The sequence below is a fragment of the Arachis duranensis genome, chromosome 3 (genome assembly GCF_000817695.3).
Source record: "Arachis duranensis cultivar V14167 chromosome 3, aradu.V14167.gnm2.J7QH, whole genome shotgun sequence".
NCBI lineage: Eukaryota > Viridiplantae > Streptophyta > Magnoliopsida > Fabales > Fabaceae > Arachis > Arachis duranensis.
In genome coordinates this window covers 128,813,401-128,830,997 of record NC_029774.3, presented here as the reverse complement: position 1 = coordinate 128,830,997, position 17,597 = coordinate 128,813,401, and the positions used below count along the sequence as shown (strand labels likewise).

General features: G+C 34.3%; 3 protein-coding genes across 4 annotated transcripts; 2 read left to right on the top strand and 1 right to left on the bottom strand.

Annotated features, from left to right (window-relative positions):
- Window positions 1-353: 353 nt before the first annotated feature.
- On the top strand, window positions 354-7,062 carry LOC107481558 (subtilisin-like protease SBT2.2). Of its 2 annotated transcripts, XM_052259709.1 has the most exons (11): window positions 354-378; window positions 972-1,107; window positions 1,591-1,750; window positions 1,889-2,286; window positions 2,444-2,539; window positions 3,200-3,272; window positions 3,706-3,988; window positions 4,871-5,202; window positions 5,353-5,623; window positions 5,802-6,083; window positions 6,182-7,062. In XM_052259709.1, the coding sequence occupies exons 1-11, from the start codon at window positions 369-371 to the stop codon at window positions 6,613-6,615; spliced, it is 2,475 nt and encodes an 824-aa protein (XP_052115669.1). In that variant the 5' UTR covers window positions 354-368; the 3' UTR covers window positions 6,616-7,062. The 2 variants fall into 2 exon arrangements, with proteins under 2 accessions (XP_052115669.1, XP_020994979.1); XM_021139320.2 differs by lacking the exon at window positions 354-378 and having other exon boundaries at window positions 587-1,107.
- A 317-nt stretch (window positions 7,063-7,379) lies between these two features.
- LOC107481559 (putative receptor-like protein kinase At3g47110) lies at window positions 7,380-10,529 on the bottom strand. Its single transcript, XM_021139318.2, has 2 exons — window positions 7,953-10,529; window positions 7,380-7,860 (listed from the first exon to the last, which is right to left on the bottom strand). The coding sequence occupies exons 1-2, from the start codon at window positions 10,519-10,521 to the stop codon at window positions 7,526-7,528; spliced, it is 2,904 nt and encodes a 967-aa protein (XP_020994977.1). The 5' UTR covers window positions 10,522-10,529; the 3' UTR covers window positions 7,380-7,525.
- Window positions 10,530-15,449: 4,920 nt separating this feature from the next.
- On the top strand, window positions 15,450-17,335 carry LOC107481853 (beta-amyrin 28-monooxygenase-like). Its single transcript, XM_016102192.3, has 3 exons — window positions 15,450-16,421; window positions 16,552-16,739; window positions 16,820-17,335. Exons 1-3 carry the CDS (start codon window positions 15,482-15,484, stop codon window positions 17,111-17,113), a joined length of 1,422 nt encoding a protein of 473 aa, XP_015957678.1. The 5' UTR covers window positions 15,450-15,481; the 3' UTR covers window positions 17,114-17,335.
- The last annotated feature ends 262 nt before the right edge of the window (window positions 17,336-17,597 follow it).

The following is a 17,597-nucleotide window of genomic DNA, read 5'->3' as shown; positions in this document are numbered from 1 at the left end:
AGGCATGCGTGGATCGCATAATTATAACTAATCAACTAGGCTAAAAAGATTCTGAAACATGCAGTTTTAGAATGCTATATTGGACTGGTGATGCACTATCACTAAGTATCACTATGACATGTGCACAAAGGTAGTAGCACTTATGTGCCACCGAACCCCAGCCACAATGTGTCCACTTTCTTTGAGGCATAGGCAAAATTAAAAGGATTGCTTTAAATATTTGATAGTTGGTCTAGGAGACAATATTTGGACAAACCGTCCATCAAATTCCCTTACACGCCCCACCAAAACTTTCCTAACTGATTTTTTTTTTTAATTTTCTTTCAAAAATTGCTTAGAATTGGTACGTGTGATGTCACAAATCTGATATGTACATTGGTAATTGAGCGTGATGTCCGTCTTTTCTTTTAGCAAATATGCTTCTTTATTTACAATTTAGTTCCACCTATATACTATAATAAGGAATGTTAATTTTTTTTTTCTGTGTAGTATCTTAGCCAATAAACAAAGCATTTAAAGTTACAACTTTCTCAGTATCCAAGGTAGGTTCTAGATTTTCCATACTTAAGCTATTATGAATACTGATAGAAGTCACAGACCCTCCCATCTCCAAAAGTGTCTTCGGCTGGTTCTTATCTCACAGAATAGAGTTCACTGCTTTTTATCTTTTTCTGTGTTGAGTTGACACTTGGATTCATTTTCTCCACTTCTGCTTCATGGGCTAGACTCCAGGAGAAACTATAAAACAATGCATTATTTTGACTCTTCCACTGAATAAATAATATCTAATTATATAAATGTTAAAGGGAAATCTTGCCAGGATGAGCTATATGTGCTACTGAAGAATTGTTCTCAGTTTCTTGTTCATACTTGTACCAAAACACAAATGGGGAACATTTATTGGGTACATGTGGGGATGTTGTGTTTATATGGAATGCTTATACTACCTTCCTTTTGTCAAGTTGATTCAGGTGATGCAGCTAGTGCTGTCTACATTGTTACTCTGAGACAAGCTCCTGCTTCTCATTATCAGGATGAGTTGGCAAGAAGGAGTCACAGCTTCAGACATGGTACTTCTTTGAGAAGAAATAGACTCCATAGAACAAGGTAACCCATCACTTTCACAGTTAAAAAAGAAAAATGTTTGAAGGATTATTTTTATGTTTTTGGTAATTGTACTGTTAGATTCTTTTCTAGTTACATATTTTTTCCTTTTTTGGCTCTCTTGTTCTTCTTCATTTTATTTTCCCAGTTTCTTAGGACTTATGATGTCGGAGTGAGTTAGTATTCTGTGTCCCTCCCCCCACCGGTGCGCGCGCTCCGGTTGGTTAAAAGTTAAAATCAGAAGTGGAAGTTATATATTTGTGGAGTGATGATATGCAATTATTAAGTGATTGCTTAATACAATGTATATTGTTCATGGATAGTTTGCCTGAAAAACTTATCATTATATTTTTATTCCATGTTCTGAATTCTAGGTACTTTGTATCATCCTTCCTTATCTTTCGTTTTGCCAATTTCTAGAATTTTTGAGGTTATTTGTGAAATGAATGCATTTATTTGAGGGATATGGTATTTTGCTGTTTTTAGACATCGAAATGTTACGAAGCCAGTTAGGAGCCACAGTTATTACATTGCCCAAGCTCATGATTCACTTTTGAAGAAAGTGTTAGGAGGAGAGAAATATCTGAAGCTCTATAGCTATCATTACCTGATTAATGGATTCGCTGTGTTGGTTACCCCACAGCAGGTATGACACTAATTTTCACCATCTTGATTATCTCATTTTGTGTTTGGTGCCTTTATGCTTATTGCTTATCTTATTGGTTCTGTATGTGATATGACTAACTGAAACATGTTCATTTTTTGAATTACTTAATTGGTAAAGGCAGAGAAGCTATCAAAGAGAAGAGAAGTGTCAAATGTGGTTTTGGATTTCTCTGTCAGAACTGCAACCACCCATACGCCACAATTTTTGGGTCTGCCAAAGGGAGCTTGGGTTGAAGCAGGTGGGTTTGAAGCTGCTGGAGAAGGAATCACCATTGGTTTTATTGACACTGGCATTGATCCTACACACCCCAGTTTCCAAGATGATAAATCTGAACATCCATACCCTGTTCCTGCAAATTTCTCCGGCATCTGTGAGGTTACACAGGATTTTCCATCTGGTTCTTGCAATAGGAAGCTCGTTGCGGCCCGTCATTTCGCAGCCTCTGCTATAACCAGAGGAATATTTAATTCAAGTGAGGACTATGCTTCTCCATTTGATGGCGATGGCCATGGCACGTGAGTTTTTGGCATTTCCAAATGGATCTTATGTCTCATTGTTTTTTCAATCACACGTTCTCAGCATAATAGTTACGTTAAGTGGTTGCACCGGTAAACTTTGACTTTTCAATCTTTCTTCTACTAATTATCCATTCTGATGTATCTACAATTACAGGCACACAGCTTCTATTTCATCAGGAAACTATGGGATTCCAGTGGTCGTTGCTGGGCATCATTTTGGAAATGCTAGTGGGATGGCTCCCCGTTCGCAGTAACTAATTTCAAACTATCTGATTTAAAAAAGTTGTGTCATGATTAGTAATGCATTTCATGTATGATAATTCAGTATCTGGAGTTTTGCATTGTTCTGCTTCATCCTATAGTTGCACTCTATCAGGGATGTAAACTTATTGCGTACCTTCACCAACAACTTAAGAATTTATTTGAATTGGTCCTTAATCAAGTGCTCTACAACTTGATCAGTGCCAACCCATTCTTGTCTACATTGTTGCTTATTTTCTCTAAGCCTTGTGTTTTTTTATTACTTCTATTTTAGTTGACATAAGATTGTTATGCTTATTTTTGTCTCCACATAGTTTTCTGGCAACAAAAAACAATTTATCCCTTTAATAAGTTATTCTGCATTTTCAGTATTATAGAGACAATTTCATTATTTATTTATTTTTTTAATCTGAAAACAGACATTTTATTTATCTAGCCTGGATTTCTAATATTTTCAGATGAGCATAATCAATTCTTTTGTTTTAATCTTGTTTATGTGATTTATGAATGTGAAAGGGAGCCTTGGAGCAACATTTTATCTATTCTAGCCTTGGACCATGCGTTAACGAGGGATGCTTGTGCACTGGCTAGCTGACTGCTTTTTTTCTTTGTGTGATTTATGAATGTGTTTAATTTCAATCTTTTACAGCATTGCTGTCTACAAGGCATTATACAAGAGGTTTGGTGGATTTGCTGCAGATGTTGTTGCAGCTATTGACCAGGTACATGTATTGATAAATGATGCATTGCCAACATAATATGTTTTTGTCTGCAATATACGATAATTCTATTTGTTAAAAGGTCAGTTGTTGGCATATTCTACTCTTTTGTATAATTATCGTTGATTTATGCTCTTTTGCCTTGTACCTTTTAATGAGAAATATGTGATGAATGACTTGTTAACTATATAGCTATTGTTATCCATTTAACAAGGGCCTTTTTACTAGCTTCATACTACTTTTGCAGAAGTTCATTTTTTCAATAGACTGTATTGGAATTTACAATGTCATTCATTGACTTTTATAACGCTACTTCTTGGTCTTGAATATAATAGTTTAAAGATAATTTTCTTTTGCCTTAAAAATATTATTCACGTCAAGTGCATCGTCAATTCTATATCTGGTAAGGCTTACAAGTATGGTTCATCATTTACAGTCAGCTCAGGACATGGTTGACATAATATGCTTGTCAATCACTCCAAATAGGCGCCCTCCTGGTATTGCAACTTTCTTCAATCCAATAGACATGTCATTACTATCAGCTGTAAAAGCTGGTATATTTGTAGTGCAAGCTGCTGGCAATACTGGACCCTCACCTATGAGCATGTCCTCCTTCAGTCCATGGATCTTTACTGTTGGAGCAGCCTCTCATGATCGACTTTATAGCAATTCCATCATTCTTGGAAATAATATGACCATACCTGGAGTTGGACTCGCACGTAGGTTTTTTTTTTTTACTCTAATCCTGGTTAGCTATTCCTTATTTTCCAGAGAAATGCCAAGTATTTTAGTTGATTTCTTACCTTATAATCAAGAGCTTCAAGGTGAAACTTCCATGTTTAATATAGAAAAGCATAGAGCAAACCATTTCTTTTTATTTTATTTTCTTTTTCGCTGTGTTCTATCATTAGTTTTGGAATCATGATAGATTAGGAAATATTTTCTGTTCAAAACAGGATTTCTGCATGAATCAAGGTTCCAAACTTTCTAGGAGTGTTCTTGGCTTATATGTGTGTTGGTAGGAGTTGGTAGGCTGGCTTAGTTATGTAATGTTTTTGTAAAAATCACAAAAACGGAGTTATTCTTTGTTTTGAAGTTTCAGTTGTGGAAAAGTTTAACTTTTCTTTGAACATTCTCAGCTGGTTGAGGAATTTGTATTTTAAAAAGAATCCCATTTCGCCAAATTTCCTTACCATATTTACATCATATATAGGATGCTTTTCAGTGCTTGTACTTATTCCACTGCATGAGATATAAGCATAGTGCATCTCTGCATTCTTATTCCGTTGATATTGCTGATTTAAAATGTACTAAGTTGCTATCTTTCACTGGTTGATGAACAGCTAGGAAGAACAATACAGATATCTGAGATCTTCACTCATTCATTCACTATATTGTTGAGAACCAGTTCTTGTTGTCTTTAAAGATTTCTCAGTAACCATGTTTCATTGATGAAATTCCCTCACAATTTGTCACACATTCCATTTGTAAATAATATAATTGAATTGCTAATATGTGCATTATAATTTACTTTATCAATACGGATATTGGTATTTGTTTACTACCCAATTTTTACATATTTCTTCTGTGACTTTCCACAGCTGGAACACCTAAAAACATAATGTATAAACTGGTTCATGCACATCATGCTTTGAACAATGACACAACAGTTAAAGATGATATGTATGTGGGTGAGTGTCAAGATGCAAGTAAATTCAATCAGGATTTGGTACAGGGAAACATCCTGATCTGTAGCTATACGATCCGATTTGTGGTTGGGCTATCCACCATCAAGAGTGCCTTAGAAATGGCCAAGAATCTTAGTGCAATTGGTCTTGTTTTCTGCATGGACCCTCTTGTGACTAGTTTTCAGCTTAACCCAGTTCCAATGAAAATGGCTGGCATAATAATTGCATCTGCAAATGATTCCAAGGTGAAGTTATTCATTTCTTCCTTTTATATGCAGGATTAAATACACATGTGTATTTTATATTCTGTGCATACCATATTTGATGCACTCATTGAGTTCTTAATCTCATAAATACTAAAATGATCCCCTCTCCCACAAATTTCAATTGGACAGATATTACTGCAATACTACAATTCTTCACTTGAAATAGATGAGACTTCAAAGAAAGTTGTTAAACTAGGGGCTGTTGCTAGCATCTGCGGTGGACTAAAAGCAAACTATAGCAATGATGCTCCAAAGGTTATGTATTACTCTGCTAGAGGACCAGATCCTCAGGACAGTCTTCCTCATGAAGCTGATATTTTGAAACCCAATTTGATTGCTCCTGGAAACTTTATATGGGCAGCTTGGAGTTCTCTTTCCACTGATTCAGCTGAATTCCTAGGTTTATAAATAAGTATAGCTAGCTTTTAGTAGAAAAACAAAACACAAATGATTTTTAGGTTTCTTTCAAGTTAAAACATGACACCCTTTTCTATTACAAATTTATAATCTGTTACTATTTTTATTGTTATGGTGAATTTTTTACAATCTGATCTCCAATTGGTTTGGTGAATTTTTAGGTGAGAATTTTGCTTTAATGTCTGGCACAAGCATGGCTGCACCTCATGTTGCCGGTCTTGCTGCACTCATTAAGCAAAAGTTCCCCCATTTCAGTCCTGCAGCCATTGCGTCTGCTCTTTCCACCACAGCTTCTCTGTATGACAGCATTGGTAAGCCAATAATGGCTCAGCAGTCATATGCCTCTCCAGACTTAAGCCAATCTCCTGCAACTCCCTTCGACACGGGAAGCGGTTTTGTGAATGCTACTTCAGCATTAGATCCGGGATTGCTTTTTGATTCCAGTAAGTCACTCAAAAGGTGCACTGGGATCTTCAAACAAAACTTAGTGAAACAATAGATTGGTGTCTTTACATGTTTATATATGTCTTTGGCTTTGTAGGTTATGAGGATTATATGTCATTTCTATGTGCTATCAATGGCTCAGCTCCTACAGTGCTAAACTACACCAATCAAAACTGTTTGCTTTATAACTCTACTTTATATGGCCCTGATCTGAACATTCCCTCAATCACAATAGCAAAGTTAAACCAAACTAGAGTTGTCCAGAGAACATTCCAAAACATTGCTGGGAATGAAACTTACGGTGTTGGTTGGAGTAATCCATATGGTGTTTCAGTGAATGTGTCGCCAACTCGCTTCTCTCTTGCCAATGGGGAGAGACAAGTCTTAACTGTGATCTTCAATGCAACCAGCAACAGCACTGCTGCAAGCTTTGGAAGGATTGGGCTATTTGGTAATCAAGGTCATGTTGTAAATATTCCTGTGTCAGTCATCACTAAAATCTCAAATAAATATAACATCACTACAAGCTAACAGGATTAGTGTCTTTACTTCTTTAGCAAGTCATTTCAATTTTTGATTTTTCGTCTGTCTTTTCTTAGCTTACAAGGTTTGATAAGGATGTTCTTTTTTTAAATTCCTGTGCAGTTATGTAGATGTTACAAATAATGCTACACAACACAGGTTAAATAGCATGGATGTGTACCGGATACAAAAACCAGAGATTGATTCCATTTATATACTGGTCTGGTACACTCCCGGGCTAGCCTACATTGTGTTGGAAGTGGCACTAGATGTAATAACCCTTGAGTTTAGAATACCTGTGTTGCTCTATGTTTATGACTGAGCATGCAAAGAAGCATATCTTATGCGGTGCCCATAACAGAATTTTTTTCCCCCTTATGCTTTCACTCTTCAAAATTATGATTGGTATTTGTGTGGACTACGACAAAATACAAATTTTAAGAAAGAAACAATAATTTCTCCAGATGACAATTTGAGTGTCAAAAATTATCAAAAATTGCTATAAGTAGAGTATAGCAGCAGCAGGCAGCCGTGTTATTCATATATACATTAATATAGTAGTCACCTTATTCATTTATAGTTATATCGTATGTAAAATCCATAAACCTTATGTCTATATGTTGGGAAAATTTTGCCGAAATGTGACATTATTTTCCGTTAAGAATAAACCTTAACAACAGAGAAACAAATATGGCGACATTTATATATATAAGAGATGCTTACATACTAAGTGTTTCATTCTCTTTTCTATGGAGAATTATTACGTTCTGTCATTTATATTCTACGAAAGTACCATGCTATATATGTTCTATGGCAAGATTTCAATATCAAGTTACAACTTGACCATTATTTGTGAAGTGTAGCTGCAAAAGAGATAAAATGGTGCCAACCTTGAGTCATACGAGTACTCTCCATGAATTCATTTTGTTGAAACTTGGTAGTAACGTTTGCTAGTAGCTGCAGCATTCTTACTGTCATTGTTCTTCAAAAAAGAGTCTCTAAGTGCTTTTAGTTGGCGAAGAGCTTCTCGAATGCCAATTCTCGCATCTGGGGTGTCTGCAGCACAGGACAGACCAACTCCAAGAATTCCATCCAGACAATAGAGTTGTGGATTTGGACCTACCCATCTTGTTAGGCTTAGGCCACCGGCGAAGCACTCATCTGTCGGGCTCTTCCCGGAGAACAGCTCAAGTAACACTATCCCAAAACTGTACACATCTCCAGCTGAAGATGGTTTCTCTCCCCATCCATACTCTGCATTTCAAGTACCCTTTTGGTTAAACAAAGCATTCAAAAGAATCTTTCATGATCTGTTATTCAATTAAAGATGTTGTTAGGCTACTAACCTGGTGGAATGTAACCAATTGAACCCTTAAGGACATGAGTGGAGCTAATGGAGACTTGATTATTTGTTGATCTTTCAATCAGCAACCTAGCCAATCCAAAGTCTCCAACCTTGGCAGTCATGTCATCATCCAAGAGAATGTTGCTAGGCTTCAAATCACAATGCACAATTGGAATTTCACTATCATTGTGCAGGTAATCCAATGCACAAGCTGTGTCAATAGCTATATTCAGTCTCTCCATAAGCTTCAAACCATTTCCATTTGCATGCTTTCTCCTCCCTTTAATCCAGTCATCTAAGCTCCCATTGCTCATGTACTCATAAACCAAAGCCAGAAACTCATTGTTCTTGAAGTCAACACTAGAGCAAGATGTGATCACCTTAACCAGATTTCTGTGCCTTGAGTTCTTCATAGCCTCACACTCAGCAAAGAAACTCTTCAGAGAACCAGTTCTTAGAATGTTAAGCACTTTCACAGCAACAATACTTCCCTCGCGTAGAAGGCCTCGATATACTGAGCCAAAGCTCCCAGATCCTATTAAATTTTCCTGGCTGAACTCGTCAGTTGCCTGACGAAGTTCATCATAAGAGATCATCGGAGCATGAGGCTTTAACAGCTCAGATGCTGCCGCCGATGTTACCTTGACTCTTCTGTTCTTTATGTATAGTATCAAGCCAATTGTGAGACATAGTATCAATGTCACCACCAAGGCTACGATGATGTAGACGGTCCTTCTTTCATGGCCATGAGGCACACATGAGAAATGCAAGCAGAGTTTTGTATTACCTTCTAAATGGACAGCAGAGAGATTCTGGAATACTCCACCACTAGGAATGGCTCCCTCTAAATCATTATAAGAGAGGTTTAAAAGCTGAAGGGCATGTAGATTTTGAAGTTCACCAGGAATGGATCCTGAGAGTTGGTTGCAGGACAGGTCCAAAGTTCCCAAACCTTTCACATCTCCAAGAGTACTTGGAATGGGACCTGAAAGCATATTCTTTGCTAGAGACAATTTTTCCAAGCTCAGGCAATTGCTAAATGAGCTGGGAATCTCACCATACAATTTGTTGATGGAAAAGTCTATGGTGGCAACACTGATCAAATTCCCAACTTGAGGTATTGGTCCACTCAAGAGGTTCATTGACAAATTTAAAACCTTGCTCAAAGTTTGGAGATTGAGTATCTCCCCAGGTATGCTTCCACTGAGTTTGTTGCTGGATAAGTCCATATAGAGCAGGCTTTGAAAGTTCCCAAAATTACTTGGTATTGTATCCACAAGTTCATTTCTTGAAAGATCAATCTGGTTTAAGTTAAGGAGATTACCAAGAGACTTTGGAATGGTACCAGATAGCTGATTTCCAGCTAGAATCAGCTCTTGTAGATCCTCTAATTGGCCTAACTCTTGTGGGATTTCTCCGGTGATCAAATTGTAGCTCAAGTTCAACAATCTCATGCCACTAAGATGGCCAATGGAAGAGGGTATGCTTCCATTGATTCTATTCCCTCCCATGTATAATATTGAGAGATTCTTGGAGAGGTTACCAATGGCTTCAGGAATCACACCTTCCAACCTGTTACCATCCATCGCAAGGAAGTTGAGTTTGGTGCTGTTTGTCAAAGAATGAATAATGTAATCCAAACCTCTTCCTTGAGAGCTAACTATCTTGTTGTATCCAATGTTATACATGCGCAGGAATGGCAAATTTCCTAGACCAGGTGGCACTGTCCCTTCCAAGAGGTTGTGAGCCATTCGGATGACCCTAATGTTAGTGAGGTTGTGCAGAGAAGCCGGAATCCCACCGGTGAATCTGTTGAAGCAGAAGTTGAACACCAAGAGATTTGGAAGTGTATGACCAACATCTTGAGGAAGCTCACCCCAGAAGGAGTTTGCAGCCAAGGCCAAGTTAACAAGGGAAGTTATGTTATATATAACTGATGGAACAGTCCCTGTGAGATTGTTGATAGTGAGATCAAGCTCTATCAGATTCTTGAGCCTTCCCAAGTCACTTGGAATCCAGCCACTGAGATAATTGGTGCCAAGACTGATATTCCTGAGGGAAGAAATGTTTCCCAGAGAAGCTGGAATTGCACCATGCAGATTATTCTTTCCCAACTTCAAGACTTGAAGATTCCTCAAGCTTCCAATGTCTGTGGGAATTCTGCTCACAATCTTGTTTGATGATAAATCAAGAATCTGGAGCTGAGTCAAGAGGGTGATGTTAGAAGGAATCACTCCTTCAATATTGTTAGAGCTCATGTTGAGAACTCTTAAACGGATGAGGTTGCCAATGGAAGAGCTCAATTGACCTGAGAGTCCTAACCCTGAAAGATCAAGGCTAGTTACTCTTTGGCTTAGTTTGTTACACTTGACACCAGTCCAGTTGCTGCATGGGGAAGTGTTCTGGTTCCAAGAAGATAGTTTGTTGGAAGTGTCATCACTGAGCTGAGACTTGAGTGTGATCAAAGTTTGTTTATCTGTGGTATATGATACCCCAACCACATGGTTGTGAAGGAGGAGGGTGATTAATAAGGGAAAATGAAGTACAAGTGCTTCAGAAAACAAACCCATGCTTTATTGTTTATTTGGTTTGGATTTCATGCAATGCAAGCTTAAGATATTATCTATTTATAGTGATGGAGATTCTCTTTTTTTTCAAATGGTGATGTATGTATGTATGTATGTATGTATGTGTATGGATATGAGTATGTGAACTCAATTTCAACATCCACCGTCTCTGTTATAAGTTATAACGCAGAAGCAGCCAAGTTCTCATATAATAAACTTTAGCCAAAAAGGGAAGTCAAACTTGAATTGTGTTAATGACCAACTTTGTCTTTGAGATGTTTATAATATAATACAATTAAGATTATAATTAATTTATTACTTTTCTTAATTAGAATCTTTTAAATTATTTTTCTTACCATTATTTTTCAAATTGAAGAGTTTTATTAATTGTGATTTAATTGGGGTTTTAGATTTTTAAGAATAATTTTGCAGAATATTGTTGTGATTCTTTATTTTTCTTCCTTTTTTTCTTTTTGTTACTAGGCATAAATTTTTTAGTATCCATCAACCGAGAGCCAACAATTAATTTTTAACTCTACATACACGTCGATCTTAAGCTATAAAATCGAATTCGGGACGTGACACATAAGCAACTCAAACAACTATCACTTATATTAGGCATTATAATTTTGTGATTCTCTGTTTATTGAGTTTGGAGAGTCTAAAAGTGTTTTTTTATATATATATATATTAGAGTCTAAGTTTTTAAATAAGCCATAACACTACACTATTATATTAAGCCTTAACTTCGACATTTTTCTTATATTGACATCCAATAATAAAATTGACAAAGATAAATAAATGTTCTCACTATACACTTTAACTGGATACTCTTTTTTCTTACCGAACTTATTTGGTTGCCAATGTAAAAAACAATAAATAAATAAATAAATAATTTAGGTAAACGGTAATGTTAATTGTCAGGAAGAAAATAATTTAAAATTATTTTATCTAATTTTATATTTGTAACATTTATAATTACATACTTATTTCATTTAATATTATATAATTATTCTAATAGTAACTAAAGAATGCAAAATAATACAAGCGATCATTAATAATACATAATATGATCATTTTGAACTATTTTAGACTAACTTTTTTATTATTTTTTAGATATTTTTGTTAGTTAAAATGTGTCTTAAAAATATATATTAAGATTATTATTAGTAGTAGTAGTAAATTTTTTAAAACATTTTACTTAATATAAATACATAACAAATATATTAAAAACTTGAAAATTTTTTCAATTATTAGCTAAAATAATAATAATAATAATAATAATAATAATAATAATAATAATAATAATAATAATAATAATAAGAATAATCTTTCTGGCTAACAGGATTATATTCTTTATATTATTTTAGAATAAATTACTATTTGTGGTGACATAAAAGATGCAAATCTTGACAAAATTGTCTATACAAAAATTAAAATCATCTTATATCCAAATATTAAGACTGTACGAAATGTTAAATTTTCAAATCAACATCTTCCTCCTCATTATGTGGAACCTCAGATTCTCAACTTTTTTTTTTCTACAGAAAATTCTCACCTTATCTTTGAATTGATTTAACCTCTTCTAATAGCAAATCAACTCAAACCCTTCCAAACTTCAAACTCTTCTTATCTCCCTTTACTTTTTTTCTCTACAGTGATTGGTTTTTTGGATAGTGTTATTTAAACTATTTTTAAATAAAGTCTAGAGTTAATATTTAGGTACTTTCCTTAAAAAAACAAAATCATTTTTCTATAAATACAATATGAATGGAATTCATACATAGAGAATTTTTTCAACATAAAAATATGACAATTTATTCTATATTCAGCATTTTGAGAGTAAAATGTTATACCCTAATATGAAATTCTAAAAATGCAATGAACAAGGACATGGTCGGGAGTGGGTCAAGGAACATGTATGACTATAAGTCTTTCGATGTAAAATGGCACTCACAATTGAAGTGACAAAGTCATCTTACAAAAATATAGACGGAGTCAACACTCAAATAAGAACTGGATTACCACTTGGCCCAACTGAATCAAAGCGTCACAAATAGTAAATACAAACGGGTTTAAAAAAAATGGATTAGTTCTACTAAAAAAAAACCTTTCCCATATCAACACTAATTGATTGACCGACTTAGATTGGTTGACCTGTCATTCATTCGGTTGAAGAAGTGTTGAGAATTTAGATCTTGTCTTATACATGTAACAATCTATTTGTGAGCGACAAGCCTCTAAATGAAGCTTTGATTCATATGAATTAGTTCTTAATTTGTTAGATTAAGAAACACCGCGGAAAAAAAAAAAGCCTATTGGTTCGTAAGGTGGCTATTTTTTCTAGCGTAGATGTGAATACGATTTATGGTTCCTGCAACCACAATTTCATGTGAATAGTTCGTGCTAATTAATAATGACTGTAAATTACTTCAACGAGCAAATTCTAAGCTGAATAAGTCTTGTACATGAAAATTCTAAGCCCCAGTTAGAAGTTCACATATGAAGTCCTTTAATTAGGAGGGTTGGTAAAGTAGTTAGTAGGTGTTTACTTTCCTTTCCTTAACCAGGTTACACGAATTTAAACGTTATCTTTGGGAATCTCCATAAACTCTGTACTAATTAGTCAAGCAAGTCTTAGAAGTCCAAAACCCTGGCCCCAATGGCATGGCAAAGCATGTTTTGCTTCTTTGAGTATTGCCACGTTGGATGGATACCAAGTGGAAAAAAGAAAGAACGAAGTATCTTCTTTGTAAATGTGTTGTGTGGTCCTTATGGTTAAACATAAATGATATTATATTATATTATATTATATATATTTGAAGAGTTTGATGGATTTCTTTTATAAAGAAAGGTTAAGTTTTATGTAATTTTAAAGCATATAAATTATTATGACTGGTGTTTGCAAGTGTCAGGAAAATATTAGTTTTTGGTTTGGCTTTGTTTTTACAATGGGTTTGGTAGTTTTACAACATTTGATATCTGTCATAAATGCCAACAAATTCTTAAATCTCTTTTTTATTACTCTCAGAGACTATATCAAAACTAGAAAAATTTAAACTCTCTTGGATGTGTATTCTACAGGTCCTAACTTAAAAAACTAGTTGAAGCAGAATTTTAACTAGAGGAATACTTTCTTATTTTATTCAACTCTAGTAGATTTAGAATGATAAAAACAATGATCTTTTTAACTCTGACGATGAATAAGGTGCCAACAAGGTGGTCAGTATGACTCAAAGCTCAATCAAAAAGCTGCATGTCATTTTTAATATGCATATTTTTTTTATCTTTTTTGCTATGTTTTTTTGGGTCCCTTCTTTTATACAGTCGGTTAAAGTGAACTGTGATGTTAGTTAGAACCTTTTTAGTGAGTAAATAGATTTTGGTTGCGTTATTTATAACTTAAATGAGTGTTGAGTGAAAGGTTATTTCGAAAAGTTAAAAAATGCTAATGTTTTTTAAGTTAGAACTTTTTGGAGGGGCTAATCCTGTTTAGAAATGTGATTTTTGTTTAGGAAAGAATAATTTTAATCACAAAAAGTATAAATTTATTCCAATAAAATTGTCTGAAATAGATTATTTAATGAATGTCTCTGTTGAACGTTCTAAGTAGTCTTGGCAGTCTGACTCTAATTATTTAGGCTGTATTTATTTACGGAACAGATATAGACAGAGACAATGTGTTCAGAAACACTGAATTAGTGTATTTTCTGTCCATCTAACAGAAAGGATATAGAGACACAATTTATTTTTTATTTTTTCTTTCATTATTCTTTTTAATTTTTTATAATCATATTTTTTATTATTATATTTTTCGTCTCAAATTTTTTGAATAAAAAATTAAGAATAAATTAGATTTTTATAATTTGTTCTAGTTTATCACCAAAAAGAATACAAGAATACAAAATTTTGTGTCTCTGTCTTTTATATCCTGTTCTCAGGATCTTTTCTTGTCCTATTGTCAAAAACAAACGCAGCCTTGTAGAGTTATAGATATCGAATTAGCTTATATATTTAAATTTTTGGTCGTAAAAAATAATAATATATTATTTTAAAAATACATTTAATATGTGCTTTAAAAGTTACCATAATCCTACCTTCTTGATTTTTAATATAAGTTTTAATTAAAATATAATTGACGAAGCAAAACACAGCCATGACAGTTACAATTGAGAAACTATGGGGATAAATACAGATAATACATGTCACGATATTGCTACTGAATTTAGGTTATTCGCATAAGATGTTAGTAACGACATAATATTCCTGGACCATACATGTATATATACTGGACCACCACGACGACATCATCTAAATTATAAAATTACAATATAGATATACAATAAAACAATTAAAAGGACCATATAATTTCAATTTCAATGATATCATACAACCACGAAGTCATTATGATTCCGAAATTTTTTAAAATAATAATGATAATAAATACTAACGTAACAACTTAAACATTTTTTTTTCCATGCAATCATAGAACTTAAAATCACAGTTTTCTTTTTCCCTTGTTTACTTAGCGGGATTGTTTTTTTATTATGATCTTAAATTCAATATAGCTCCCACGATTCTATAATTTATTTATGCTATACTTGCGTCAATAAGTTATAACTCAAATAGCATAATCTTCTTATACTCATTTAAGAGATCGTGGATTTGAGTCTCCTATATATGATAGCATGTCCAAAGTGCTTGGTTGTATATAATGTCGACAAAGAAAACAGGTAAAAAAAAAAACAATAAAAAGGTCCATGCTCTCAGCATGTTTATAGGAATGAGTAGATATTATATTAAAATTAAATCTTGATCAACTTATAGCATAGCAGAAGTTAAAAAAAATGAAAATATAGAAATTTTATGATGTCAGCTAGAGATGGAGTCTTGTTTGGAGATCAATTTAAATGAAATTGGAACACAAAATCCATCCTTCAATGAAATTGGCTAGAGTTTGAAAATGGATTTTTTCATGCAATCTTTATTTCTAATTATGATCACCTTAGTTATATCCATCTTTGTTCTGAACAGAAAAAATCTTGATGCCACCAAAACCCTGCCCCAAGGTAGTTTTGGATGGCCTATAGTGAATGAAACCTACCAATTTCTGTTCAAACAAATTGATCATTTCCTTCAAGAGAAACAGAAAAAGCACTCCTCAGATATCTTCAAGACCAAGTTACTAGGAGAACCAACAGTGGTTCTTTATGGTCCTAGTGCAAACAAATTTATCTCCACCAATGAACCAAAACATGTCAAAGTTTGGTACTTGAGGACACAAAGAATGCTCTTCAATCTTCCTGATCATGATCAGCTGCGTGCGAAAAACTCGGCCGTTGTAGCTGCGGCTCCAGTGAAGATCTTAGGGTTCTTGAAACCAGAAGGTCTATTTAGGTACATGGGGTGCAACATTGAATCCATCATGCACCAACACTTCATGAGAAATTGGGAAGGAAAAACAGAACTAAAGGTTTATCCTTTGGTGAAAAATTTTGCTCTTTCACTGGCCTATCAGTTCTACTTAGGAATTGATGATCCACTCCATGTGGCAAAATTTATCAGCAAGTTTGATGATTTGTATTCTGGAATTTATGCTGTTCCGGCGAATTTTCCGGGGACTACATTTCACAGGGCAATGAAGGCTGCAAGTAAAATCAGAGAAGAGATTCAATTATTGATCAATAAGAAGATTGATTATTTGTCAAAGGGAATTGTTATGAATGATTTACTAGCACATTTAGTTGGTGCTGTTGAGGATGGAAAATATGTGCCAAAAATTGAAATAAGTAACATCATAATGGGATTGATGAATTCTAGCTACACATCAATAGCAATCACACTTGCTTTCATGATCAAACACATTGGATTGGATCCTCATATCTACCAAAAAATTGTATCAGGTAATATAACATAGCAACTGTATTAATATAGTGTAGCTGCTTCAATAGTTTAGGACAGTAATTGTGTAACACTTTCTAACACAATGACAGAGATACTAATATTTTGTGGTTTCTTTCTAAATTGAATCAGAGCATGCTGATATTACAAAATCAAAAGGAGCAGGTGCAGCACTAGATTGGGACAGCATACAAAAAATGAAATACACATGGTGTGTTACACAAGAAACCATGAGACTGTACCCAACTGCACCAGGAGCATTCAGAGAGGCAGTAACAGATATCACCTTTGAAGGTTTTACTATTCCAAAGGGATGGAAGGTACCCTTTTCTTTACATTAACAAACTTGATACACAAAAAATAAAAAAAAAATTAATACTACCTTTTCTTTTTTTAACAGATATTTTGGGCAATGATGGGAACAAATAAGAACTCAAAATACTTTGATGAGGCTGAAAGTTTTGATCCATCAAGATTTGAAGAGAATGGCCCTGTTCCATACAGTTATATACCATTTGGTGCTGGAGCAAGGTCTTGCCCCGGAAAGGATTACACAAGGTTTGTGATTCTCACTTTCATTCACAATCTCGTTACCAAATTCAGTTGGCAAGTTATGCATCCTCATGAGCAAGTCTTAGGTTCTTTGGTGCCTCTTCCGGCGAATGGAATTCCCATCCGAATTCGCCACCTCTAAGGCCTAGTTTGGTTAAAAGGTAAGAATAAGGAAAAAATTGTTAAGGTGAAAATTCACGTATAGTTGTCTTTATATGAAGTTGATAATTAAAAATTATTTGATGATAATTTAAACAAACGTGTTAAATCATCTAACAATTCTCAATCATCAACTTCATGCATGCAAGTCTCTACCAATTGTAAAATCTATGGGGTCTATAATTAATGCATCACCTTCAGTGTACATTGTATGAACATGTGAATATTATCATGTCCTAAATTTGTGACTGCCGTAATATTTGTACCATTTAACTCACGGTACATCCCCATAAATCTCATAAATCCAAGAATACAAACTATAAAGCATAATAATGGTTGTGTCAATCAATGCTTCGATTAATTGTGCTCCTATAAGGACTTTTGTGGCAACATAAGGATTTGATTATGATTAAAGTCAACCAATAATTGCCAACAAGATACTGGACCACAAATTCATGGGTCCCAAA